This window comes from Mauremys mutica, chromosome 6, assembly GCF_020497125.1.
Source record: "Mauremys mutica isolate MM-2020 ecotype Southern chromosome 6, ASM2049712v1, whole genome shotgun sequence".
NCBI lineage: Eukaryota > Metazoa > Chordata > Testudines > Geoemydidae > Mauremys > Mauremys mutica.
The window spans coordinates 122,274,967-122,301,522 of record NC_059077.1 but is presented as its reverse complement, the minus strand read 5'-3'; the positions used below and the strand labels follow the sequence as shown (position 1 = coordinate 122,301,522).

Sequence of the window (26,556 nt, the reverse complement as noted above, 5' to 3'; positions counted from 1 at the left end):
TTTTCAAATGTAGATCCCAGATTGTGTGGGTTTTCATTATTTTCCAGACATTTTTCACTTAACAAGTAAATGCAGAACAGACGTTGTTTAGTGTATGGCAGAACTGCCTTTTTGTGTTTGCAGTGTAAATAAGGAAAACCTTTTTGCAGACTTAAGATGCACTTTCAGGTTAAAATACAAAGTCTGTAGAATGCCATTTAAAATGCTGGTTATTCTTGTAATTGTAACATTCCCTAGCATCCGTTTCACTGAAATTACTGTACTCTCGTTTAGTGCCCCATTAGGGAAGGAGAGGAGATTGTAACATTTTTGCAATACATATTTATAGCTAACTGACTGAAAGTTCATTTAAACTTTAAACCATCATAAATTGGCTGCTATTCTATGAATTAGGTTTAATAGACTAATTTTTATAATGCATGAGATTCATTTTAAATGTATTTATAATGTTAACAGGTAGTTAATTTGACACACAGGATGTGTGAGAAGAAGTCCAACTGAAAGGCCTTCACTTCTTTGACCTCTCTGTGCATTTGCACTGACCAGTGTAAAGGCGTTACATGGAATGCAGTGGTTTGAACACAACTTACTAAAATTGTTTCTAAATGTATGATTAGAGCAGCAGTTCCAATGTTTACAGATTGGTGACTATTGATTGTATGCACCCTGGTTCGCTTTTGACACCGTGCACTGTTGTGTGTTTTGAAAGCACCGTTTTTACTTCCCGTGCCCATGAGTGGAATCGTTGCCTTTTTAGTTTGGGCTCTTAAATAACCCTTGGGAAATATGTAAGCGCGGATGTTCACTTTTCTGCCATGAACTGATAGAACCGACTCTGGGCTGATAAAAGGATTAGATTGAACATTTCTTCCGAAAGGACCAGTTTATTTTTGATAATGTATAAAATGGTTTTATAAACAATTAAGTGGTGTTGAAAAAGTTGGTCTGAGCTCTTGAAGCAAGTGAATATCATGATTTTAAAATGTATTTCAAAGCAAATAAGCATTTTTTCTTTATAGGGCAGTGAAATGAGCCTTTCACTCCCCTTAGTTCTGTTCTGTGTTTAGCAACACCTTTGTAACATGTTTAAGACATAATGCACTTAGCTTATCTATTAAGAGAAAACTTATTCTCAGAAGAGGTGGCTTCATTTATCTTCAATTTATGCCATATTGTGCTAATCGCCTGGACCTTTTACGCTTCTCTAGTAGCAATTCACAATATAAATACCTGTTTAAGAGGCTTAACTTTCCATCTCTGACTTCCTACAGATGAAAGGACAAAAATTCCTCATTTGGGCACAAAATTGTGACAATTCTGGTTATTACCTTGTCTGCCTAAAGTGACTGTGCCATGCAGCCATCCTTTGCTTCCAAAGGCAGCTGTCTCTTGGGCCAAATGTATACCAGTAAGGGACGCAGAATCCTAGATCGGGCAATGCTGCTCTGGCGATTGCTCTCCTCCCTTTATGCTTTTAAATTTGCCAAATAGGGAGTAGCAAGAGGTGCCTAAGAAATTAGTAAGTATTAAAAGTGAGCAAATACAGGTGCTTAGAAAACCTAAACCTGACTCTTTTAAAGCAAAATCCTGCAAGGGTCTGTGTCATAGAAGTAGTTGGCTCATTTCAGCTTTTCAAAAGTGCTAAGAGAAAATTTTAAATTGGAAATGGCTGAGAGACAAACAGTAAGATACCTTGGTGAAGCTGCAGATTGAGATGAAGGGTGGGGGCTGGGGGCAGGATCTGATATCTTGATATCAAAATCAGAGAAGCACAGATTGTTTTGTTAACCATAGAAAACTTTGATTATCCTCCTGTGTACAAAAGTTCCATTATGTGGTAAATGATCATTACCTGAGTAATTGTGTTATTTTCCATTTCCATCTAGTCCAAGCAGCCATTTCATTGGACTAGCTCTTTAAATAAGATGAACAAGTTTTTAAAAACAAGGTACTTCATGATGTCTTACGGCATTTCTTGTGAAGGTTGTAACATGTTGGGCCACGTGGATTACCCGACAAGCTAAGCTAAACTGACCATTGAATAGTTCGGCTAGTGTGCAGTGCCGATTCTTTGTGCTTCTGCCTGATCATTCTTAGAAACAAGTTGTTGACAGTGTAGCTCTTAATGTGGTTGAATTCTATTTCTGTGTTGTGTGCCTCAAACTAATAAAGCATATCACACACGTTTACTTGTGGTTTGAGCTTAAAAAAGGGTTGTCATGGTATAACGAGTTTCTAGTTTTCTGCCTTGCAGACCACTGTGCTGGTAATCTGTCTCTATGAATTAATGTTCCTAAAATGTAGTAACTAAAAAAGAAAAAAGTGGTCGACTTTTCTTTTATATTTAAACATCAGTTTGTCCTCAGATTATGTTCTTAGAATAATTCTGTATATATTTTGCAATATGGTTTTGTGTGTAATTTTGACTGTACATTTTGCACTGATTGAAATTCTGTATTCTAAGTATAATTTGTGAGTACCAGAGATCTATAACTAGAATTTATGTCTGTGACAAATATAATTGGTAATTTCTGTTACACCCTGGATGAGTCTGTGTGTGTTGGTTAAAATTTTCTTGTTACAAATGGTGAAAGGTGTTTCTGCGAAGAGCAAACAAACTTGCTTTGTTTCACTCATTCTCCAGACGCTGCTTGATCGAGCATTTGACAGTTCAAGTGTCCAAGAATACCTAGTGCTCAACATAACATGAGAACGGCCATAGAGGGTCAGATCAATGGTCCATCTAGCCTAGTGTCCTGCCTACCAACAGTGGCCAGTGCCAGGTGCTTCAGAGGGAATGAACAGAACAGGCAAATATTGAGCAATCCATCCCCTGTCGTTCACTCTCAGCTTCTGGCTAAAAGCCATTAATGGGGACCTATCCTCCATGAACTTACCTAATGTGCCATCGTTATGGCTACTGTTTTTCTGATGCTGCGCTATTGGCTTCTTTCCTGAATTTCTGAAAAAGAATTGCTCTCTTTTCTGTATTGCAGATCATGGTGTTTGATAGTTGATCACCTGAGTATTTAGCTAGTTTCCATTTTTTCTCTGCAACTTAGACATTGCTGTTTTGTTGTATTTTATCCTACACCATATCTCTTGCGCCAGCTTCTTAAAAATGTTTAGCTGCTTTTCTCTTTATTTGTTGGCACACTTGATGGTATTTTGGGGTTTTTTTTAACCTTGTGCTTTTCCCTTGTGGATAATTTTAACAATGGTCCAGATTTTCAAAGTTCAGTTCACACAGTTGCTTTAGGTATTTACACTCAACTTGAAAAATCTTGTACAGTATTTTCAAACTCATCCCTTTTGTTGAGACAAGATTAAGTGATGCTTCTTTTTGGAAGGCGTTTTTATATGCATATTATGGTGTATCCCCAGCTTTGATCATATTTTTTGCGCGTAAGATAACGTGTGTCCAGAGCCTCATTGAATCTGAATGTCAGTGAGATCATTGGTGGTTGTAGAAGTTTAAGTCAGTTTTAAAATCTTAAACCTTTGACAAAGGACTCTCAAGTGGGAGAACTAAGGTTGCGGGTGGAGGGAGAGAATATCATGACAGCATTACTGTAGTTGCATATGGCTTTGTTTTTGGCTATTTGGCTATTTATTTGATTTATTTGCAAGATAAAATATTTATCACTTAGAACATATTGATGGACTTTGCTGTCTAGTTTATTTGGCCGTTTAGGATTGCCGCCCTCTTGCCTTCAGACTTAATGAGCACAATACCCCAATATATAGATTCTTCACACAATTATAGCTTGCAGTACTTGTGATGCTGCTGCTGTGGATTTTTCAATTTTAAACGTTTCCACGGTTCTACCACGTTTGATTTGGTGACATGTAAATCCTTCATTGCTTTAAAGGTCTTGCACTTCAAAATGACAAGGGCCCACCCTTGGATTGACAATATTTTCTATAGATACTTCCTCATGACTAGGGCCCTACCAAATTCATGGTCCCATTTTGGTCATTTTCATGCTCGTAGGATTTTAAAAATCGTAAATTTCATGTTTTCAGCCATTTAAATCTGAAATGTCACGGTGTTGTAATTGTAGGGGTCCTGATCCATAAAGGAGTTGTTGGGGGTGGGTCGCAAGGTTATTGTAGGGGGTGGTTGTGGTACTGCTACCCTTACTTCTCTGCTGCTGCTGGTGGTAGCGCTGCCTTCAGAACCTGGCAGCTGGAGAGCGGCAGCTGCTGGCCGGGAGCCCGGCTCTGAAGGCAGAGCCGCCACCAGCAGCAGCACAGCAGTAAGGATGGCATGGTCTGGTATTGCCACCCTTACTTCAGCACTGCTTCCTGCAGAGCTGGGCCCTCAGTCGGCAGCCACCACTCTCCGGCCGCCCAGCTCTGAAGGCAGCAGCGCAGAATTAAGGATGGCATGGTTTGGTATTGCCACCCTTACTTCTGCGCTGCTGCTGGTGGGGCACTGCCTTCAGAGCTGGGCGCCCAGCCAATCACCGTCGCTCTCTGGCCACCCAGCTCTGAAAGCAGCACAGAAGTAAGAGTGGCAATACCGCAACCCCCTAAAATAACCTTGTGACCCCCCCCTGCAACTCCCTTTTGGGTCAGGACCCCCAATTTGAGAGAGGCTGGTCTCCCCCATGAAATCTGTATAGTATAGAGTAAAAGCACACAAAAGACCAGATTTCACAGGGGAAGACCAGGTTTCATGGTCCGTGATGCATTTTTCATGGCTGTGAATTTGTAGACAATGCTACTGAGTATCAAAATATGTCAAGGTTTGTTATGAAAGCTTGTAATGTCCTGAATTTGCTGGTCATTAGGAGATGTGTGTACACAGGTTCTGGGTGTGCAGGGATGTGTGTGAAGAGCATTGTCATTGTAACTACAGTGCAACTGCACCATCCCCTCACAGCAGCGGGGGAGACAATCAGGCAGAGGTGTTTCCCTAGCATCTAACATTGTCCAGCCAGGACATCACAGTTAATTGGCAACCATTGAAACAATTTGAACCGGAAAACAATCCCCCTGTATGGGAAACACCCTGCTCTGTGTAACCATGAATTGCCAGAGTCTGAGAAAAAGGGGAAAAAACCCTCTTAACGGGGAAGGGATTTGAAGGGTATCCAGAAACTGAGGGCCAGCATCTCAGTGGGGTGCTCTCTGTGAAATGAGCACGCTGGGAACAACCTGTCCAGAGGCAATAGGTCACTTGTATTAGACGAGGGAATTTAGCTAATGGGGAAGTGTAAAGCCTGAGCTCGTCTTTGTTTATTTTCTGTGCACCTCACCTGTGTTTGCTTTTCCTTTTTGTTTCATCTTTGAATCAATGATTTTGTTTTGTTCATATGCACCTCAAGCAGCTCCTCTGTTGTGCAAACTGGAGTGCACCAAGGTGAACTGCTAACCTGGGATGGGTTTCACGCCTTTGGCGGTGACGAACCAGAGGGAAAAGTCAGAGTGTCTGGTAGTGAGGAACACGGGGAGCCAGATTTGGGGGCACTTGGGGCTAGAAGGGATTGTTCAGCTCACCCTGCAAGAAGTAACAAGGCTGGTGGAAGTCAGGGTGGGACCTCCTGCTTGCAGGGTGGGTACTGGTGTTGGAGCACTGAACCACAGCAGCACGGCTTTAAGACATCCAAGATGGTGACAGAATCTCTCACTGGCCAGGATGATCCCCAAAACGTTATGTTCGGAGCAATAGGTAAGTAGATAACAACAGGGAAAAGGCAGTTCTTGTTGACTAGGAACTACTACTCATAGAGTGGCAAAGATTTCTGTGGCACCTTATAGACTAACAAATGTATTGGAGCATGAGCTTTTGTGGGTGAATACCCACTTTGTCGGATGCATATCATGCATCTGACAAAGTGGGTATTCACCCACGAAAGCTCATGCTCCAATACATTTGTTAGTCTATACTAAGGTGCCACAGAAATCTTTGCCGCTTTTACAGATACAGACTAACACGGCTACCCCTCTGATACTCAGAGTGTATGAATTGAAGGGACTTGTGCCAGGCTTTGTGCCACAGACTGGGGTATGGGCAATCAAGCCTAATGGTTAGAGCAACAGCAACCCATCCTAGTGGTCGGAGTTGGAATCGAGATCAAAGAGTCAGAGCCGGTGTCAGGAACCCAGAGTCAGAAACAAAGCAGAGATCAAGCGGACTGAAGCAAGGCTGGGAAGAAGGCAGGGAAAGGAGCAATCACAGCATTGGGCAACCACTGGCCAAGTGCTACTGCTGGACTTAAGAGCAGTCGGGGCAATGCTGCTCAACCAATCCAGTGATCTGGCCAATTAGGTCTTTCAGCTGGTTACCTGATCCCAGGCCCAGCTGCAGGTCCTCAGGCCTGCCACTGTTTTACAAATAAATGGCCACCCTTCAGTAGTTCTTTCGGCAGGGTGTGCTCCCTAGGAAGCTATGGGGGCTGATGGCTTAGGTTTGCACTAACATCCTGCTAACAGACAGTTGTGATGTCCGGAAAAACAATCACGTGACCAACACCATGGCCCTGTCCCACATTTAGAATGTTCACACGTATCGTTTAAACGGGCCAAATGCATCCTTGGTTGGCTTGGGTCAGACTTTCACGTCGGGTAGTTAGAAAGTGCAAAAGCCTCCTGTCTGCTCTTGCTATTCTTCTATAAAACGCCCCACGGAAATCAAGCTGACGCTTTCTGGCTCAGTCTAATGCAGGCCCGCAGGCCGCAGTGTGACGGCTGATTCTGGATACACCGGCTAGCACTGCATTTCTCCCCACTGCCTCAACCAGTTGAAGTCAGGTGTCTACCTGGGATTAATTTGCCACCAACCGTTCAAGGCATTTGAGAGAGACAGCCTGAAATGCATGTTTTGCACACTATACTCATCATACGTCTCTAGTGTAACTGATTAGTTCATTTTGTGCACCCTCACATGTATAAAATACATATAAGTGGTGCCAAAGTTGTCATTTTTAAAAAGCACCATTTGTTAAATTGCAGAGATACAAAACAATCGTGTACCAAGAGCATTTTGATCAGGATTGAGGAATGGCTGACAAGTTTCAGTCATACTTTATTAGGCATTTAGTGTCACAGTTGCAGAGTTGACAAACTAAAGTCTGCTTGTCAGATAACTTCATGGTCTGTTCTTCTGAAGCACTTTAAATTTATTTCCTTGAATCTTAATCTGGTATCCGCTTCAGCCTCTACTTTAGCCAATTCCTCACTTTTGTTCTGTGAATTTTAGAGTCCAATGGAAATGTAAGGCTTTGTCTAGGTTAGCACTTTTGTTGGCAACGTTTTTGCCACTCGGGGTTGTGAAAAAACACCTCCCTGATGGACATAAGTTTCATCAACAAAAGCACTGATGTGGACAGTGGTATTTCACTGCGAGAGCGTCTCCCGCCAACATAGCTACCACCACTCATTGGGGGTGGTTTAATTATGCCAGCAGGAGAGGTGGGTCCTGCTGGCATAGAGCGGCAGAGTTGTGCTGCTGTAAGATCTGCAGTGTAGACAGAGCCTAATGGGTAGCTGTACAAACTAACAAATGGTGATCAACTAGTAAGAGAGATTGTGACGGTGACCAGTGCTCCTGGTCCTCAACGAGTGTCAGATGAATCTCAGGCTTGATCAGTTCACACACACAACTACACTGGACTGCCTGAAGTTTGACCCTCACTCACACAGACTGTAGCCCACCAGGAAGGAACTCAACTGCAGATGAAGTAAGATTTCTCTTGACAGCACATGCCTTAAATTCAGGAAGGCAGGAAGAAAGAATGAGTTTGCAGTGTATCGAGAGTGAAATAATTCATGCTTTTGAACAATTAGCTCCCTCCAATAGGAGAAAGGGCTGTATACAATCTGCAGTGCTAAAACTAAGTCCTGAAGGACATCAAGTCCCTTTTTCCTGTAAGTGGACTGGAGAGCAGGACAAACTGATCCTAATAGTTGCAAGTGTCATTTACAGCACTTTATGCAGTAGTTTTCTACAAGCACCATCGCAGATGGCACGTTAGCACTGAAAGACCGTACGTGGGAACAAGTATCCCGACTTGGACAGTTCAACTTCATTTGTAACTCCTTGCCAAAGAACTGCAGTGCAGAGTTGCTGCGGAGGTATCTTGGATACCAACCATTTTGCTTGCTGTTCACTGCAGAGAAGTAGGAATCCATTTTCTGTCCACCGCCGTCATTACAGTCATTTAGTTTATAAATCACAGATGACTCCTGGCTTCTCTGGAGCCCTCCTCCCACGTCCTGGCAGTGTGGATCCAGCAGTCGCCTGGTTGCTTTTGACTGGGGTCCCCTTTGGCTGCTTCCTTACAGTTAATGAGGACCATGCAGGGAGTTAATGCTGCTTGAAGCTAATCCTCTGCGCCCGCCCATCATTTCTACACTGAGGATTCATAGATTCTAGGGCTGGAAGGGACCTCGAGAGGTCATCAAGTCCAGTCCCCTGCCCTCATGGCAGGACCAAATACTGTCTAGATCTAGACCGTCCCTGATAGACATGTATCTAACCTGCTCTTAAATATCTCCAGAGATGGAGATTCCACAATCTCCCTAGGCAATTTATTCCAGTGTTTAACCACCCTGACAGTTAGGAACTTTTTCCTAATGTCCAACCTAAACCTCCCTTGCTGCAGTTTAAGCCCATTGCTTCTTGTTCTATCCTTAGAGGCTAAGATGAACAAGTTTTCTCCCTCCTCCTGACGACACCCTTTTAGATACCTGAAAACTGCTATCATGTCCCCTCTCAGTCTTCTCTTTTCCAAACTAAACAAACCCAATTCTTTCAGCCTTCCTTCATAGGGCATGTTCTCTAGACCTTTAATCATTCTTGTTGCTCTTCTCTGGACCCTGTCCAATTTCTCCACATCTTTCTTGAAGTGCGGTGCCCAGAATTGGACACAATACTCCAGTTGAGGCCTCACCTCTCCTGGTTGTGGGGAGAGCAAGACGGGGTCTTAAAGCAGCAGGCCCCCTTTCTGTGCAGGTATGAGAACATCTGTGCATGGCTCTTGGGAGACAACCCAAACGTCACTTTAAGATACCCCTGCTGCCTCCTAGAAGGAATCTGAAATGGTCCTGCCTCTGTTCTAACGTGTGTTTGTGTTACAGCCAACACACCGCATAGCTCGTTCCCCAGAGACTTCAGTTTTACGGCAAGTGAAAGTTTTCCCAACCACTTCTTAGCAGTTTCCAAAGTGCAAATAGTGCCTGGGCTGTAGAAAGCTACAACGGAGAGATGGCAGGGGGCAGGGATGGCGCCATTGGTGTCCCTTGGACAGCTCCGTGTGGACTCGGTAGAACTGGTCAGGAATTGTCCGCCAGAACAGGGTTGGAAATGCTCATTTGTCTAACCCAAAATGTTTCACAGACACGTGGCAGGTTCAGTTAATGTTCATCAAACCACAGGTGGCAGTTTGGAATGAAACCTCCCCGGTTCCCTGCCAGCCCACCTGGCAGGCTGCTCGACAGCCAGGGCTTCCAGGGTCTGCAGCTCCAAGGCTGCACCAGAGTTGGGGACTGCTGCGGGGCTGGGAGCTGGGTGGCCCCGAGACCCACGCCTGAGCTTGGGCTTGTGAGGCTTCCAAGCTTCCTCCCTGGAGCTGGGAGCCCTGCGGCCCCAGCTCAGGAGGCCCCAGAAGTGCAGACCCTGCAAAGCCAGGCAGCTGTTGAGTAAAACTGACATGATTTCACAGCTGCTGGTTGATGGTGGGCAGCTGCAAAACTGACGTCAATCATGTTAATTTCACTCAGCAGCTGACCAGGCCCGAGGAGCATATTTCCTCTTGGAAACACCTCCTGTCCCTAGTCCCGCAACAAAAATTCCTAGGAATTTCCTCTTCCCTGGAAAGGCTGAAAATTGTAAGTCTTGTTTCAAATTGGACTGAACCCCATGCTGGAAATGTCAGTTTCCCACGGGGGTGGGGGTGTTTAATTACACCTCCCTGCACTAGCCCGGGACACTGTGCATTAGTCTCGACCCCCGAGGGGTGCATCGCCCCCTGTGTTACAATTACTGGCCTCAAGCAGGTTCCCACTGAGGATTGACCTTTGCCCCTGCCTGGGGTTTTTGGGTTTGCCATGGGCAGAACCTGCTGCGGGAAGGAGCTAAATCATCCTTTTCCTGCCATGTTGCTTCCCAACAGTGCTTGTGCCTCCCCTTTAACCTCACCCTCCCCTGGGCAGTGAGCACAGGCCTGCTCCAGGGTCAGCGGGTTCCTTTGCTTATTAAATTGTAACTGTTAGAAATGGGTCAAGGGTTTGTGTTAAGGCAGAAGTAGCAACAGGCTAGAAGTGAATTCTGCATCGCTACCCGTATGGCAGGGGAGCGGGTGGAGGGAGGGTGTTATAAAACCCAGTCTTGTAACCTGCGCTGGCTCTTAATCTCTCCTTCGGGGGGAATGTGTGTGTCAATTCTCCTTCACATTTGGTGCTTAAATATCAGGGCTTCCCCTCGCATGTCTCCAGGTAAAGATGCTGCAGGTGATTTTAGAAGCGTGTGCTGTGCTCACCATGGGAGCTTGCAGAACACTGAACAAAGATAAAGCCCACCTGCCCAGTTTTTACCACCCCCATCGCTTGATGAAAGGTCACCCCTCGCCATCAGAATTGCCATACTGATCAGAACCATGGTCCTTCGAGGCCAGCGTTCTGTCTCTAGCAGTGGCCAGCACCAGATACCTCTGAGGAAGATGCGGGGACCCCAACCTTTAGTACTTAAAAAATGACCTTAACTCCTGAAAGATGAGGTTTATCTCCATTGCAATACTTCAGCATTACTGTTGCAACTGAATATTCTTATCTCTGTAGGTGTCCAATCCATCTTTGGTTCTTTTAATCACTTTAGCAAGATCCAAATAGCACAAATATCCCTCCCTTGAATCTTGTCCTAAAGTCCAGCTCGGGCTCTGGTGGAGAACCGCCAGGGCAGACGATGTTCCAGCCCCTCTGTCGTCAAACCTGGAGTAGCACTTGTATTCTGGTAGCACCTGTAAGATCCATACCAGGCTCAGGGCCACAGCGTGGCAGCTGAATGCACAGATGTGGCTGGCCATTTCCCATAGAGATTACTCCGTTTTCCCCAGCATGCTAGTGTACAGTTGTAAATAAGACATTTTAGGCTTCAGTTCCAGTTTTGTTGATTGAGGTGGCATTCGATGCTTCGGCATGGAGTCTCTTGTAGTCGGTGTGGAAGAAGATAACATAGAAACAGGCTACAACACTGCACGCTCCAGCCATCACCAGCGTGGAAACTGTATACAAAGAAATAACCACGTTAGAAAGTGAATGCCCACTTCAAACTCTTTCTGCTCTAGATCTAGATGGTGATTTTCCAGAAGAGATGCAGAATCAAGTCCTCAACAACATCATCTAAAATCCTATGACACTAACAGTATAGGAATGCTAAGTCCCATATCTTGCTCAAATTTACAAGTGGGTAAGATTCTCCCTCCCATTTTCAGAAAGTCTTCACCTCCCCTGTCAACACTGTTGATACAGAAAGGTTTGTGCCTTCCACCCCAGAGACAGCTGCATGTCAGTAGTGGGTGAGTCATCCATGTGCACACAATACAGTGCTTTGCGATTCTTCTGGATGTTGGCATATAATACACCATATTAAGGTGCTCTCCCTTCTAATTTGGGTCGTCATAATTATACCTCCAGTATATAGGTTCTGTAACTATGTGGGAGCCTTCCAATAGAACTGCCTTTCCACAAGGTGCGCAGAGCATATTTTACAATGGGGAAAGCCTGGAAAACGTTCAAAATACAATAGCCACATTTCAGATGACTTTAAAACCTCTGATTGGATCCTAAACAGTTCCCTGTTCTTATAACTGGCTTTTAAAGGTAATTTCCTAGTTTATTTTTAAGAAGTAAAACATTCCATGCTGTGTGTAACATCCCCATCGTGAGGGTAATTAACCATTGGAACAACTTTCTCCAAAGCCTCGATGTTTTGATTGTGAAATCTGGCAATATCAATGCCTAATTCCCCTCCATTTGGAAATGCATAACTTTTAAGATGGGGAGTTAAGATGTAGACCTAGCATATGCCTCCCTCATCTCATGCCTTGCTCTGGAAGCATCACATGGGGAAGGTGCTAGTCATCTCCTGTACTGTTTGTGGGGGTAGGGGTGGACAACCAGGCTGGGGTATGATTCTTCCGACCACCACCAGCACTTGGTGCCGGTAACCCCACTTCCTCTCTCCTTAGGATAACTGCTTTCTTCTGTTACCTGCTAAGGCAATATGTTTGGTAGTTCCAGCAGCAGAATTTTGTGCTGAAGATTGTGGGGTCCAACCCTGCTCACAGATTCAAGAGACCCCTGTGATTGGCTAGTCTGACTTCTTGCTGCCATAGAACTTCCACAAAATAATGAAGCTACTCGAGTGGAGCTTTTAGAAAAACATCCCATCTTGATTCAAAAATTGCCAGTGAGAGAGAATCCACCATGACCCTCAGTAAGTTATTCCAGTGGTTAATTACCCTCCTGATGGGGATGTTAGTGTGTGTTACAATCATGACTGGTGTGGAGAAAGTAAATAAGGAAGTGTTATTTCCCCTTCTCATAACACGAAAACTAGGGGTCACCCAATGAAATTACTAGGCAGCAGGTTTCAGACAAACAAAAGGGAAGTATTTCTTCACACAACGCACAGTCAGTTTGTGGAACTCTGTGCCAGAGGATGTTGTGAAGGCCAAGACTATAGCAGGGTTCAAAAAAAAACTAGATAAGTTCATGGAGGACAGGTCCATCAATGGCTGTTAGCCAGGATGGGCAGGGATGCAAAACTGCTACACTTCCTAGAATGTTTACTTTTTAAAAATAAATTAGGAAATTGCATTAGCAAAACTTATAAGGAGTTGATTAGGGTGCATTTAAAGCACTAAAAAAATTAGGAAATGCCAGAATCAAGGTTGCCTGTGCAACCTTGATTCTGCCCCTTGTGTGAATGCATTATGATAATCTAATTACATGATCACACTTTTGATACAGTCTCCCACAGTATTCTTGCCAGCAAGTTAAAGAAGTATGGGCTGGATGAATGGACGGTAAGGTGGATAGAAAACTGGCTAGATGGTCGGGCTCAACGGGTAGTGATCAATGGTTCCATGTCTAGTTGGCAGCCGGTATCAAGTGGAGTGCCCCAAGGGTCGGTGTTGGGGCCGGTTTTATTCAATATCTTCATTAACGATCTGGAGGATGGTGTGGACTGCACCCTTAGCAAGTTTGCAGATGACACTAAACTGGGAGGAGTGGTTGATATGCTGGAGGGTAGGGATAGGATACAGAGGGACCTAGACACATTAGAGGATTGGGCCAAAAGAAATATGATGAGGTTCAACAAGGACAAGTGCAGAGTCCTGCACTTAGGACGGAAGAATCCCATGCACTGCTACAGACTAGGGACCGAATGGCTGGGCAGCAGTTCTGCAGAAAAGGACCTAGGGGTTACGGTGGACGAAAAGCTGAATATGAGTCAACAGTGTGCCCTTGTTGCCAAGAAGGCTAATGGCATTTTGGGTTGTATAAGTAGGGGCATTTCCAGCAGATCGAGGGATGTGATCATTCCCCTCTACTCAGCACTGGTGAGGCCTCATTTGGAGTACTGTGTCCAGTTTTGGGCCCCACACTACAAGAAGGATGTGGATAAATTGGAGAGAATCCAGCGGAGGGCAACAAAAATGATTAGGGGGCTGGAGCACATGACTTATGAGGAAGGCTGAGGGAACTGGGATTGTTTAGCCTGCAGAAGAGAAGAATGAGGGGGGATTTGATAGCTGCTTTCAACTATCTGAAAGGGGGTTCCAAAGAGGATGGATCTAGACTGTTCTCAGTGGTAGAAGATGATAGAACAAGGAGTAATGGTCTCAAGTTGCAGAGGGGGAGGTTTAGGCTGGATATTAGGAAAAACTTTTTCACTAGTAGGGTGGTGAAGAACTGGAATGGGTTACCTAGGGAGGTAGTGGAATCTCCTTCCTTAGAGGTTTTTAAGGTCAGGCTTGACAAAGCCCTGGCTGGGATGATTTAGTTGGGTTTGGTCCTGCTTTGAGCAGGGGGTTGGACTAGATGACCTCCTGAGGTCCCTTCCAACCCTGAGAGTCTATGATTCTATGATTCACTTGCTGGAGCACAGGACCCTATCAACTGTATTGAAGGTTTCTAGTTCAAAGAAGTCAGTGGGAACAGGGGATCCTCAGCCATTTGGCAGTCAAGCTATGTATTTAGCTGCCTTCATTTGCACTCGGGGACTGAACTCTAGGCATGCATTGCATTGCTCACAGTATCCCCAGTGTTGTCTCCATTGCTGTCCCCCCGACTCTACCATGTTATGGCTGTGTCGTACTGCCCGGTTTTGTAGTGCCTGGTCTTGCTGCTTTGTCAAGTCGTGCAACTGCATAGTTCTGCTGGAGACCCCGTGAAACATGCAATGTTTGGAGACATGCACACACTGCAAGTCAGTTACATTAAGCTCTAAAAAGGGATCAGGCTTCTCCAGGGTGGGTGGAAGTTGGATTATTTAGCAGCATTATTGGCATCCAAGGTGGCTTTTCATTCCACCCTCCCACCCATAAAGTGCTCTCATAGCAATGACAGCAGGGAAAGCACCAACAGCTGGGGTGTGAGGAATAGCTGCTGGCTCCCAGTCGGCCAGCACGGCATCGGCCCAAGGGATGAAGCATATTCCATCAGGAATCCGTTCCGTGGCACAGTAAAGAACTCTGGTCATAGACGGCCTGGGGATCGGGTAGGACACCCCTCAGTTATACACATCAATACGTTTTAAGAAAAGGGGGCACTTACCTGTCCAGTCTAATGCTCCACCTTCCTCAATGTCACAGGTGGAGAATGGAGCCGCGGAAATCTGCACCGTGAGGGCTTGCAATAGCAGCATTAAGATCACTCCTTGGATCTGACTGCACAGAGAGAAACCATCATTGAGCTAATCTCCTAGTTTTGATTCATCAGTCCTATAGCCAAACCAGGGCCACCCCTCGGACAGATGGAGTCTCTCCTTGCACAGCTAGCCTCTCATCTGCAAGTGGGGATGGGGACAGTTACGATTAATTCTCCAAGGGCCTTTTATCCTCTTGTCTTGTATGATGTAGATACACTACCCAAAGGCAGTTACTAGGTTAAGCCTTTGTTTCGTGTGTAGACAAGAATACAAGTAACAAGAATACAATCCAGTAATATAGCACTTTTGAAAATTGTATACACAGATGTACAACAGGCAGAGACCACGAGCACTTAACCAAGCACACAAGCCTATGCGAATGGCAGTGTTTCTAGTGTGGGGAGGATTGCATCCCAGAGATGTGCACCAGAGTATGAATAACAGGATGCTACGGCTACCACCACACCTCCTGTCAAACCACATCCTTTTGGACTGTTAAGAGTGATGGCTTGGCCAGTGGTAGAGGCTTAAAATTCTCTTCCTCACTGCTCCAGTTAGCAGAAAAAACCTTGCTCCCACCCTGCTTATCTTGGAGTGGGGCCATAACAAACCACACGACCAATCAAACAGAGAAGCCGATTGTGACAAGGTCTGGTAATCCCTGCTTTAGACTCTGTAGGGTGCCCTGTGTTTATTGTTTTCCTGAATCTTTCTCCTGGCCTATGGGCCAGTGCACCCCTGGTTAGAACACAGAGCAGTAATGTCAGAATCGCCATTGTAAATTCAGCACTACTGCACCCCGTTAAAGGAGAACCTATCTCTAAAGCACCTTGCCCAAGGCACAGCCAGACGACTGTAGAAGGAAGTGTTCTAATCCCATTAGCTGAGCAAACAGGTACCTAAGCCAGTGGAAGACCAAGCGTGATGGACCTGCGACGGATGCTACCATACTTCTGTCTGTCCCAGAGGAGCATTTGGACCAAATCTGGGCCAGTGGGAGAGCAGTATGCAACGTCGTCTATGCTTCACCTTGAAGTTCTGCCCACTGCTTAGGGACCTTCTGTTCTTTTTGCTAGATTTTCATAGCTCCATAGATTTCAAGGCCAGAAGTGGTTGTCTAGTCTGACCTCCTGCATGACAGGCCAGGGAACTTCCCCCAAATAATTCCTAGAGCAGATTTTTGTAGAAGGACATACAATCCTGATTTTAAAAGGGTCAGTGATGGAGAATCTACCACAACCCTGAGTAAAATGTTCCAAACAGTTACAAATGTAGGACATATTTCCAGTCTGAATTTGTCTAGCTTCCACTTCCAGCCATTGGGTCGTGTTAGGCCTTCCTCTGCTAGACGGAGAGAGGTGTAACATGATCCAGTGGCTGGGACCTGAAGCATGGGGCAGCATGGTCTCTACTTGTTTCAAAGCTAGCTGTTAAGAGAGGCTGTCTCCCAATGTCACACAGAGCGGGACGGATCCTGAGCTCCCATTTGACTTTCTCTTGGTCCCCTCCCATACACCAATCCCACAGCTCTCTTTACGTCTCGCTAGTTTTCTTTTGCAGCAACTCCTTTGAATAACAACATAAAACGATCGCTGCCAGTGGCAATGAACCAGCTGCACAGCATCACCCAGCATTCACAGGGCGGCTGTTATCCTTTTACCTTCCCCCTCAGACCACGCACTGACAGCTGGCTGCTACCAGCACGGACGTCACTAATTGCCGTAGGTTACGGAGCTAGAAGAAACACAGCGCTCTGCTGTTCTTTATCTGCAAGACGCTGCTGTCCCCGGCTGAGCTACATTCCCAGCTGAGTCTGACTTGGTGACTTACCTTGAAACAAAAATGAGGCCTGTGGATGTTCCCTCTCCCACCGGGAACGAGCATTCTACCGCTAGCTCCATAGCAACAGGGTAGATAGAAAATCCAAAGAACCCAAACAGCGAGCTGATCAGAGCCAGCGGAACGGCCTGATTCCTGAACCGAGACATCTGCGGCGAGAGAGAGTGTGACCGGGCATTACATCAGCACAGCAGCCTGGCAAGTCTGCGGGGTGCTTCGAGTCAACGTCAGGCAGTCACCACTATGAAGTCCGCGGTATTTACCATTGCAGCTGGAGGACTCCCCATCTTCTCTAAAGCTCTCAAATGTGACCTATTTGCATGAACTGAGAGATCTGGGGTCTAATGCAGCTTGGCCACAGACATCTTGTACTAGTCAGGCGAGTCACCGAGCCTCTCTTTCCTGCTCTTTACAGTGGGGTTATATAGGAGGGCTTCGCTGTCTCCGGCAAACATTTCCATCATCTTTGTATGTATGGTCTTGTGAGCTACTTGGGATAAAAGTCATCAAGACTCATGTGCCAGGGCCTAAACTGATCTCTAGCTGAGTTCAGGAGATGACTTCTCCTAACCCTGGCCTCTGGGGGATAGGCCGCCCAATGTGATGCATTACACGGAGTTCCCTGCCTTCCTTGGTCACCTGGTATTGGCCACTGTCACAGCCAGCAGGCAGGATTAGGTGTTTAATGATATGTAGCAATTCAAATGCTTTATGCTCCCAAGGCACTGGCCCAATGTTAGTTAATGCTCACAACGTTCCTGGGAATTAAATAAATTAACCCCATTGCTCCAGATTGAAGACGATGAGGCAACTGTTCCAAGGTTGTGCAGTGAGTTAGTGGCAGATTCTGGAAATGGTGTTCATTGAAATGCCCCAATCCGTGGGGAACAATCCCCCAAGTTATACTGTAACAAAGAACCCCAAACCTCATAAACAGCATCATCGTCAGTGAGAGTGACCTAGTAGCGGATTCCGGTGACACCTAACAGATTTATTCGGGCATAGGCTTTCATGGGTAAAAAAACCCTCACTTCTTCAGATGCATGGAGCGAAAATTACAGATGCAGGCATTACGGGGGGGGAGAGATAGCTCGGTGGTTTGAGCATTAGCCTGCTAAACCCAGGGTTGTGTGAGTTCAATCCTTGAGGATGCCATCTAGGGAGTTGGGGATTGGTCCTGCTGTGAGCAGGGGGTTGGACTAGATACCTCCTGAGGTCCCTTCCAACCCTGATATTCTATGATTATATAATGACACATGAAGAGAAGGGAGTTACCTCACAAGTGGAGAACCAGTGTTGACAGGGCCAGTTTGATCAGGGTGGATGTAGTTTGCTCCCAATAATAGATGGGGAGGTGTCAATTCCAGGAGAGGCAAAGCTGCTTTTGTAGTGAGCGAGCCACTCCCAAGCCCAAATTTGCAAATCTTTTAGTCTTTAAGGTGCCACCGGATTCCCTGTTGTTTGTGTGGATACAGACTAACTCAGCTACACCCTCATACTAGTAGCAGATTGAAGTCACAGTTTCTATGCAAAAGAATAAATGGACACAAATCTGACATCAGGAATCATAACATTCAAAAACCAGTAGGAGAACACTTCAACCCCTCTGGGCACTAAGTAACAGACTTAAAGGTGACAATCTTGCAACAGAAAAGCTTCAAAAACAGACTCCAACGAGAAACTGCTGAGCTTGAATTAATATGCAAACTAGATACCATCAATTTAGGCTTGAATAGAGACTGGGAATGGCTGAGCCACTACACACATTGAATCTATTTCCCCATGTTAAGTATCCTCACACCTTCTTATCAAACTGTCTGAAATGGGCCATCTTGATTATCACTACAAAAGTTTTTTTTCTCCTGCTGATAATTGCTCATCTTAATTAATTAGCTTCTTAGAGTTGGTAGGGCAACTCCCACCTTTTCATGTTCTCTGTATGTGTATATATATCTCATAACTATATGTTCCAATCTATGCATTCGATGAAGTGGGCTGTAGCCCACGAAAGCTTAGGCTCAAATAAATGTGTTAGTCTCTAAGATGCCACAAGTACTCCTGTTCTTTTTGCGGAGTTACTGAATGTTTTATCAGACAGCTGCATCTTCGCAGACCAGATGAAGTGCGACACAGAACTTACGACTGCAAATGCGATGCTGGCTAGCGCAGTCAGGCAGAAACAGACCTTGGTGGATTCTATAAATTGTCTGGTCTTGTCAACGTACAGTCCCAGAAGGAAAGCGCCAAGTAACCCAAACACCGTGAACAATGCACCATTCAGGCCTGCAAAGAACTACAGGGGAAGAGAAATGAGCATCTGAGCAACTAGAATTAGGAGGTGAGAGTTTGTGACATTACCGATATTTAACCACATGGACAGGTTTATGAACAGTAGGCGGTAGGCCACCATAGTCTATTCAACATGCTTTTCCATTGTAGCCATCACAATATTTAAAACCTCCCCAGGACACACATCTAGAATAGCAAGCAACTGGCCCAGGTGATGACAGTCCCAAAAGGTGTCCGGAGGAAGAGTTCAGATCCCAAAGAGACGGGAGTGGTGTAAGACCATACGCAGGTAAAAGCAGACTGGGTAAGTGCATCTATGCTGGTCACTTTAACGCGGCATACATGGAACAGTGGAGCTTGATATCCCCCAGAGCAAACACCTGTTACTCTGAAGCAGTCCCCGTGTACCATTGCTTTCTAAGTGAATGTAGTAGGAGCCTCTTTAAGTGGTGGTCATGTACCTCAAAGGGCAAAAACCCATTTTCGCTATTACTCTGTTTTTAATAGACAGCGACTTGAATGGCAAAGTGTCATGAATACAGAGAACCACGTGCCGTGGTACCCGTGTGTTTGGTGTGCTCCTCAACCTTATCTCCCTTTGGATTTTCCTCATCTCATCCCTCTTGTGCTTTGTCGTGACTTGCCTAGCCCTGCAGAACACCATTGTTTATTCTCCGTCTGCCCGCCTTAGCCAGCAGGACCCAGTATGGCCTTCCATGTACAGCCTCCTGAACTTCCCTTTGAACACGCCTGGAATTGAGGGAGAAGAATTCATAGTTCACACCCTCCTCCCATTGCCCTGGGATCACCTACTGCAATGGAGGGAGTGCTTATGAGTTTTGCTGTGACCGTGCTGTGTTGGAGACTGCGTGCCACACACACTGATGCTGGAGACCAATGCAAGGCTGTGCCACAAGAGAGGGCCTTGGGGGAGATGTTTATTGGAGAGTATAAATGTAGCCGAGAGGTGACCACCTCTGCTTATGTGCATTTGGCTAAGGACACATACGGCCTTAGCCAAATGAAATAACCCAGTCCACCTTGCTTTGAGTTTCCAGTTCCCTCTCACCTCTGTCTGAGCCTTGCCTTATATCTGCACATTGGGAGAGGTGCATAAGGGGCTGCATTTAACTCCTATACAATCAATTAAAAGCCTTTATTTTACCAAGTAAAATCCAGCAAGAGAAGAGCTTCATCCACAAATGATGACCCAGCCAAGGATACGAATTAAACGTCAGATAACGTATCGTATTGAAAGACTGATAATGTACCAGACTAGTATGCTAGTTAGCAAATCTCAAATACTGATAAGCTAGTGTAGACAAGTGCACCGCATCAAGTGGCTTCATCTTGTTTTGATCACTGTAATTAGTGGGGGTTCATTTCAATTGTATAACAAATAATGCTTAAGATGCAAAAAGGCCTTACATTTGAATACCCCCTCACACACAGGATCTGTTCCAGAAGAGCCGAAAAGCAGGTGAACATCCCAATCCCTGCTCCAAAACAGACCATCAGGATAACGTATGGTTTATTTCTCAGAAGCTGCAAAGTTCAGAATGTAGGTTTAAAAAAAAATAGGTTCAAGTTACTTGGGCAGCAAATCTCAGCACCCGCCCACCTGCTGGCCTGCCCACAACAACAGGATCGCTGAGGGTGACAATGACACCATGCAGGCCAGGCAGTATGTACACTTGGTCCTGCCCCAGCGTAGGGAACTGGGCTTGGTGACCTCTCAAGGATGCTATGTTGGATTCCGGGGTTTACCTCTCTGCACTGTATGACACGTGCTCGGGGTTCAGCTGATCGCCATATTTGGGGTCGGGAAGGAATTTTCCTCCAGGGCAGATTGGCAGAGGCCCTGGAGGTTTTTCGCCTTCCTCCGCAGCATGGGGCACGGGTCACTTGCTGAAGGATTCTCTGCAGCTTGAGGTCTTTAAACCACGATTTGAGGACTTCAGTAACTCAGACATAGGTTAGGGGTTTGTTACAGGAGTGGGTGGGGGAGGTTCCGTGGCCTGCGTTGTGCAGGAGGTCAGACTAGATGACCACAATGGTTCCTTCTGACCTTAAAGTCTCTGAGTCTATGAGACACTTACCATTTTCAAGCCTGTGAAAAATGGCTGCGAGGTGGAATGAGTGGCACTTGCTGATGGTGGAGTTGGAGGGACCTTGTCGTGAACACCAGCCGTGGCTAGAATGCAGGCTGTAACTGCAGGGATGGCGTACAGTCCAAGCTACGAAACCCAAAGCAAAGACACACAACCAGCTTGCCTGGCTCCAATGCTACTGAATATATAAACCCAAATGACACTGCATACTAATGAATCCGCTTTCGCTTACCATCAGTGGTATATCTTTTCCTTCAGACACAAGTGCAGGGGACAGCAAGTTAGCGATAAGAATTCCCAAGGGATTAGCTGGATTGAAATAAAAAAGACAATGTTTTTCTATACAAATTGAGAGCGTGTTACACATTTACCAAAATGTCACGAGACATCCATTTCACAGCATCCTCAGCTTAAATGAAGCCATGGCTGGTGGGGGAGGGAGATCAGGAACAAGACCTCTGTGAGGTTACATCTGGAGGGTAAAACTCACAAAAATACTTAAATTAGCCTTTTCTGGACATTTTACCTGGAATTCCACTAGGGACATAAGACTAGGCAGGATTAAGTCCAGTCCCCTGCTACTGCAGGCAATCCCGTCCTATCATCCTGTTTATAAATTTGTCAAGCTTTCCCTCTTCAAGCTAGTTGGGGCCTTGCAGAACCTCACTCCTCTGATGGTTAGAAACCTCCTTCTAATTTCCAGCCTAAATGTATTCCCGGTCACTTTACCTCCATTTGTTCTTGTGTCGCCTTCACTTTTTGACGTAATTGTTCCCCCCAAAGCATGGTAAAAACACATCCGCCCTGGCCTTTGAGTGGTTCTTCATCCCTTCTCACCAAGTTGCCCCAGTAAATGGCTTACGGAAGGAACAAACATGAAGATGGAACAACTCTAGTTGTCAGTCCAATTGCAGTCTGCCTGCAGTTCCAGTACAGGCCCAGACGCTATGCAGCACAGACTCGCATATCCTTTGCCAAGTTCAAGTAAAATACAACATACCTCATTACTAGCTGACCCACTTTCAAACGTACCGGTGTATTACCGCATAATGTCTCCGCGGTCGTTGCCACTAACTGAACATCTAATAGTACTTTACACTGCTTGCACTTTCATCTCACTGTTGTAATGCAATTATCTGACTACACAGCTAGCAGATTTAAGAACCAGATCAGAGAGGGTTTTTCATTGCAAACTGGAACAATTTGTAGACTTCTATAAGCACCTTGCAGCTCAGCCAGACAATCCAGGCTACCTCTGATTCCGTTTCAATTTTTCCCATGACTGCAGAGGATTCTGTTTAGACTGATTAATTAGGGCCACTGGGGAGCCAACAGAAATAGCAGGTGTTGGGCAAGTTATCTTGGACCATATTCTAGTGTGTTTGCACGATGCACTTTCTGCTCTCATACTTCTCAGTAATGAACAATACCTGGATCTGACACCACCATTTATTTTTCAAGCCATCACAAAGCAACTTTCCAAGTGACATCCCATTAAAAATAACAGGGACTCGTCACACACTATACAGATTATATCCCACATTTTAAAGATGCTCGGAGATTTTAAGGAATGTTGACATTTATCAGCTAGGTAGTCAATATTAATTGTAGCACATACCTTTCCAGTGCACATTTCTTCAACAGAAGAAGAGCAGGGATGCGTTTGATTTTTAGGGATTTTAACTAGCTGTTGCATGCAATGGAGAGAGCTGTCAATAGCAATACTGTGCCGGGAGAGAAGCTAGCTCTGCAAATGGCAAAAACCCACAGCGAAGGATGGTTTCTAGGTGCAATGTTTTATGATGAACTAGTTTCTGTTCACAGCCTTTTCTAACACCGGAAACGAACTATTCAAATTTAGGGAGAAAATTAAGTTATCAGGTTTCCTTTCTTCTGTGTTCTTGGTTTTTCTTTTCCCTTTCCTGCAGTTAATCTTCCTCCTTTACAAGACCAGTGTGTATTAATTACAAGGTGGAAGGATCCTGTTCACACCAGCAGGGTCTACATGGGGCAGTTAGAGGTCACCACTTCAGAGTGCTCTGCAATTCACAGCCCTGTAATCCAGACTGCGCTGCTGTGTAAACAAGCCCTTACACTGCCAAAGCAGCTAGCCGCTCAAGTCAGTTGTGATTTGGACACCTGCTGACTTGAGCTGGGTTCAAGTGATGGGTTAAGGTTTGGTGACTATTCTGAGCTATTAGCAGCCTGCATAGGATTTGCAGGAGGAAAACGGTCTTGTGGCTAAGGCAGAGGGAAGAGACTGGGAGGTGTGGGGGTTTTACTCCAGACTTTCCATGTGATGAGTAAGTCATGTGACCTGGTCTCCATCTGCAATGTGGAGTTACCTGCCTACTTCATGGGGTTTTGTGAAGCTTTAGTTCACTTACACGTTGCTGAGAGATCCCCAGGAAGGGCTGTAATTGTGAAGTATTGAGTGTGAATAGCTGACGTGAAGATTTTAGTGATCAACTGACCAACACAGTCCTATAATACAGCTCCATAGGCCACGTACACCCCAGGCAGGTTCTGCTATGGAGTGACCTCACTCCAGCTCGGCTTGTTTGTAGCTGTTACTTACACATTGAAGAGATCATATTTGCCGTAGCTCTCTGGTGGTCTGGGAACCACAGGGCCGCTAGTTTTGTTGGAGAAAAAATGACAAGTGGCTGAGCCAGAGCACAGAGGCACTGTCCTATAAACAGGTATGTGTAGGTCAGGGATCCCAGACTCAGGAATCTGATGACGCTGAAAGTCCGGATGACGCTTCCAACCATGTTCAGCCAGGCACTAAGTATCACCTACAACAAGTAAAGAGGGACTGGAGTCACTTGCTGACTTAGCTGCAGCCTGAATTAAGTTCTAGGATGTGGCATGACTCTAGATGGCCAATCTGGCATGTCCCAGGCTCCTAATCCCTTCCCTGCCCTTCAGACATGTGCAGAGGTGCTGGCAGCATTGTGGTTCCATCAGAAATACTCCCTCGTTTTATTTAATCTTTCATTCCATATAGTCTCACCGGGGCCATCAACTGACTGGGGCTTGCACAAGTTGAAAGATGCACTCAGGTCTGCTGAGCCTCAGGTAGCATGGAGCCACCTTTTATCACATGACAAGCAATTTTAGTCCTGGCTAATTTAGGAAGCGTCTGGCCTCAAAAGACACTGGTAAATGCGCAACAAAACCAATCCCAGTTGGACGACTGAAATAAAGTCAGACATTCAGGTTCCATAATGCATCTGGTCTCAATACTCTGATCAAGTTAATGTTTGACTAAAGTTTGTTTGGTATGGGGCAGAGACCCTCTCTAAGTGCTTCATGGTAACTTGATCAAGTTTCAAGTTATTAGGAAAGACTTCGTGGAAAATACAAACAAGTGAAGTTCAGGGAGAAATGTAAATTAATGGCCCTAAAGAGAGAGAGGGGAAGGTAGCAGACAGTCATTCCCACTCTCCTTTGTGTTTTCTTTTCTTGTTGTTCCCCACTTCATTTCCTCTTGGACCAGATTCTATTCATTGCAAGGTAGGAAGGATACCGGTAGTTTTAAATACATTTATCTCACACAACGTTTAGTCAGAATGCCATGACTCGGGCTGCTACGTACATTCAGAGTATTAGTTAGCAAAGATTACACTTGCCTATACAAAAATACACAATGGCCCCAACTTTAGTTAGTTCATGCAGCTTCGCACTCAAACTTACAGCACACTTGAGTCCCACGGTGTCGAGAATCCAGGTTGCCACCAGGCCAAACGGGATAGATATGAGAAGGTACACCAGAGAGAGCCAGTTAATCGTATCCATGGAGATGTGGAAGTAGGCTGCTGTTTTGTCAGCCACTGGAGCAAACGTCAGCCACAGCTGCCAAAAACAGAACAGAGCGGGTAAGAGTTAACACTCGGTCGGCCAGCGTGAGCTTTGCCCCATTCAATCCTTGCATGACTGTGCTTTGGAGGGACACCAGGCGGTGGTGTAGTTTCGCCCCCATTGGAAATCAGCCCCCATCCATCTGCTAGTCCAGTGCAAAGGCCAGAATCTCCGCTGCTGCTGTGGTCACAGTGATCAGCATTTTCTTGGCTCCTAGCCCACTCCCCAGTGGCGGGGGGCAGGATCTCCCCAATTTTGAGATTTAACGTTTCCTTCCAAATGGCGTCAAAATATGCCCTTTGAAGTGGTTTCTAAAGCTCTGTGTCTGCTGCATGCTTCTTCTGGAGGCATGTAGAATATGCACTCGGGTGGGACCCCCATCATCCCCAGCGGGGTTTAAGTAGCAATGTAGACGGCAAGGCGCACCTTAGGTGAGTAAAGCCACACCGGGAGGGCGTGGGTATGTATGCAAATATGTGTATATGGTTCTCTTCTTGCCCAAGTCTTGCCTGCCTGTCTACACTGCTATTTTTAACCGTGTAGTGTCCTGCCGCCTTCCTCCTGCCACAGCTTATTACTAACACTTGTAGCTACACACCGCAGTGTGGATGCAGCTTTTTTTCCCACTGCAGCGTGTAGCTACACATCGCCAAAAGTAGAGATGCTTTGGGTAGGTACAACATAGTTTGTTAGGCAATTTATATGAATACTGTTTTATTAGTTAGGCTAATGGAGTGCTCACGCTGTGCCTTTTGAGCCCATCAGCTTGTCTGCATTCAGAATACAACGTCTTGTGAATTTAAATACGGATGTCGCTACAAAGCCCTAAAAAGAGAGCTTTTTTTTTTCTTTCACATAATTTGCACATATGAGATCAGTGTCAACAACTGGTTTAAATGGAGGTCTTATCCTGCCAGAGCAGAGCTTGTCTCGCACAGCGTTTTCCCTGCTAGTGAGAGAGCTGGTAGCTTACAGTTTAAAATATTTACCCACTTGAGAAGGCTCGGAGTTGAAGAGTAACTACAAACTATCAGTATAAAGGGGTTCGTTACACCCTGCGTGTCAGTCCATCTCCACCTCCATTCCCACGAAGGGAAATGTTAAGGGCACGTTGATCTATTTCTCCAAACTTGGTGCCTGAAGTTCTTCCCCTAAATCTGACTTTTTGGCACCTGGATCATCAGCCTGCTTTGCTGGGTGCCCAGAATTCCTGTTGCGATCAGGTGCTCAGCACCTTTCAATATCAGGCAACTTTTCCCTGAAAGCATCCAACCACGCTGAAAGATGTGGGGCATTGTCTGAGTTTCAGAATGCCTGTGTAGACTTTGCGTCAATGTTTTTCAAGACCAGTTGGTCAACACTGAGAATTCATCCCACAGAACATTTCAATTCAAAGCCTATTTTAGCTAGAGATTGCACAGAATCAGAGAAATGTCGGGCTGGAAGGGATCTTGAGGCGTCATCAAGTCCAGCCCCCTGAGATAAGCCAGGACCAAGACCCCAAACAGATTACAAACACACAGAACTCTCTAAATCTCAGGCTTTTGTCCAGTTAATTGCAGCGGGGGGGAG

At 45.6% G+C, this 26,556-nt stretch overlaps 1 protein-coding gene across 1 annotated transcript in view; it reads right to left on the bottom strand.

The window, feature by feature from the left end:
* Positions 1-8,784: 8,784 nt before the first annotated feature.
* Positions 8,785-26,556, bottom strand: part of SLC49A3 (solute carrier family 49 member 3) — a 28,264-nt gene continuing 10,492 nt past the window's right edge. The window contains exons 2-10 of the mRNA XM_045021786.1: positions 24,820-24,978; positions 23,699-23,918; positions 21,353-21,429; positions 21,109-21,246; positions 20,438-20,554; positions 18,861-19,013; positions 16,712-16,869; positions 14,788-14,900; positions 8,785-11,228 (exon numbers count right to left, since the gene is read on the bottom strand). Of these exons, the coding sequence (XP_044877721.1) occupies positions 11,092-11,228; positions 14,788-14,900; positions 16,712-16,869; positions 18,861-19,013; positions 20,438-20,554; positions 21,109-21,246; positions 21,353-21,429; positions 23,699-23,918; positions 24,820-24,978 (1,272 nt within the window). The 3' untranslated portion in view covers positions 8,785-11,091. The remainder of the gene's footprint in view (positions 11,229-14,787; positions 14,901-16,711; positions 16,870-18,860; positions 19,014-20,437; positions 20,555-21,108; positions 21,247-21,352; positions 21,430-23,698; positions 23,919-24,819; positions 24,979-26,556) is intronic.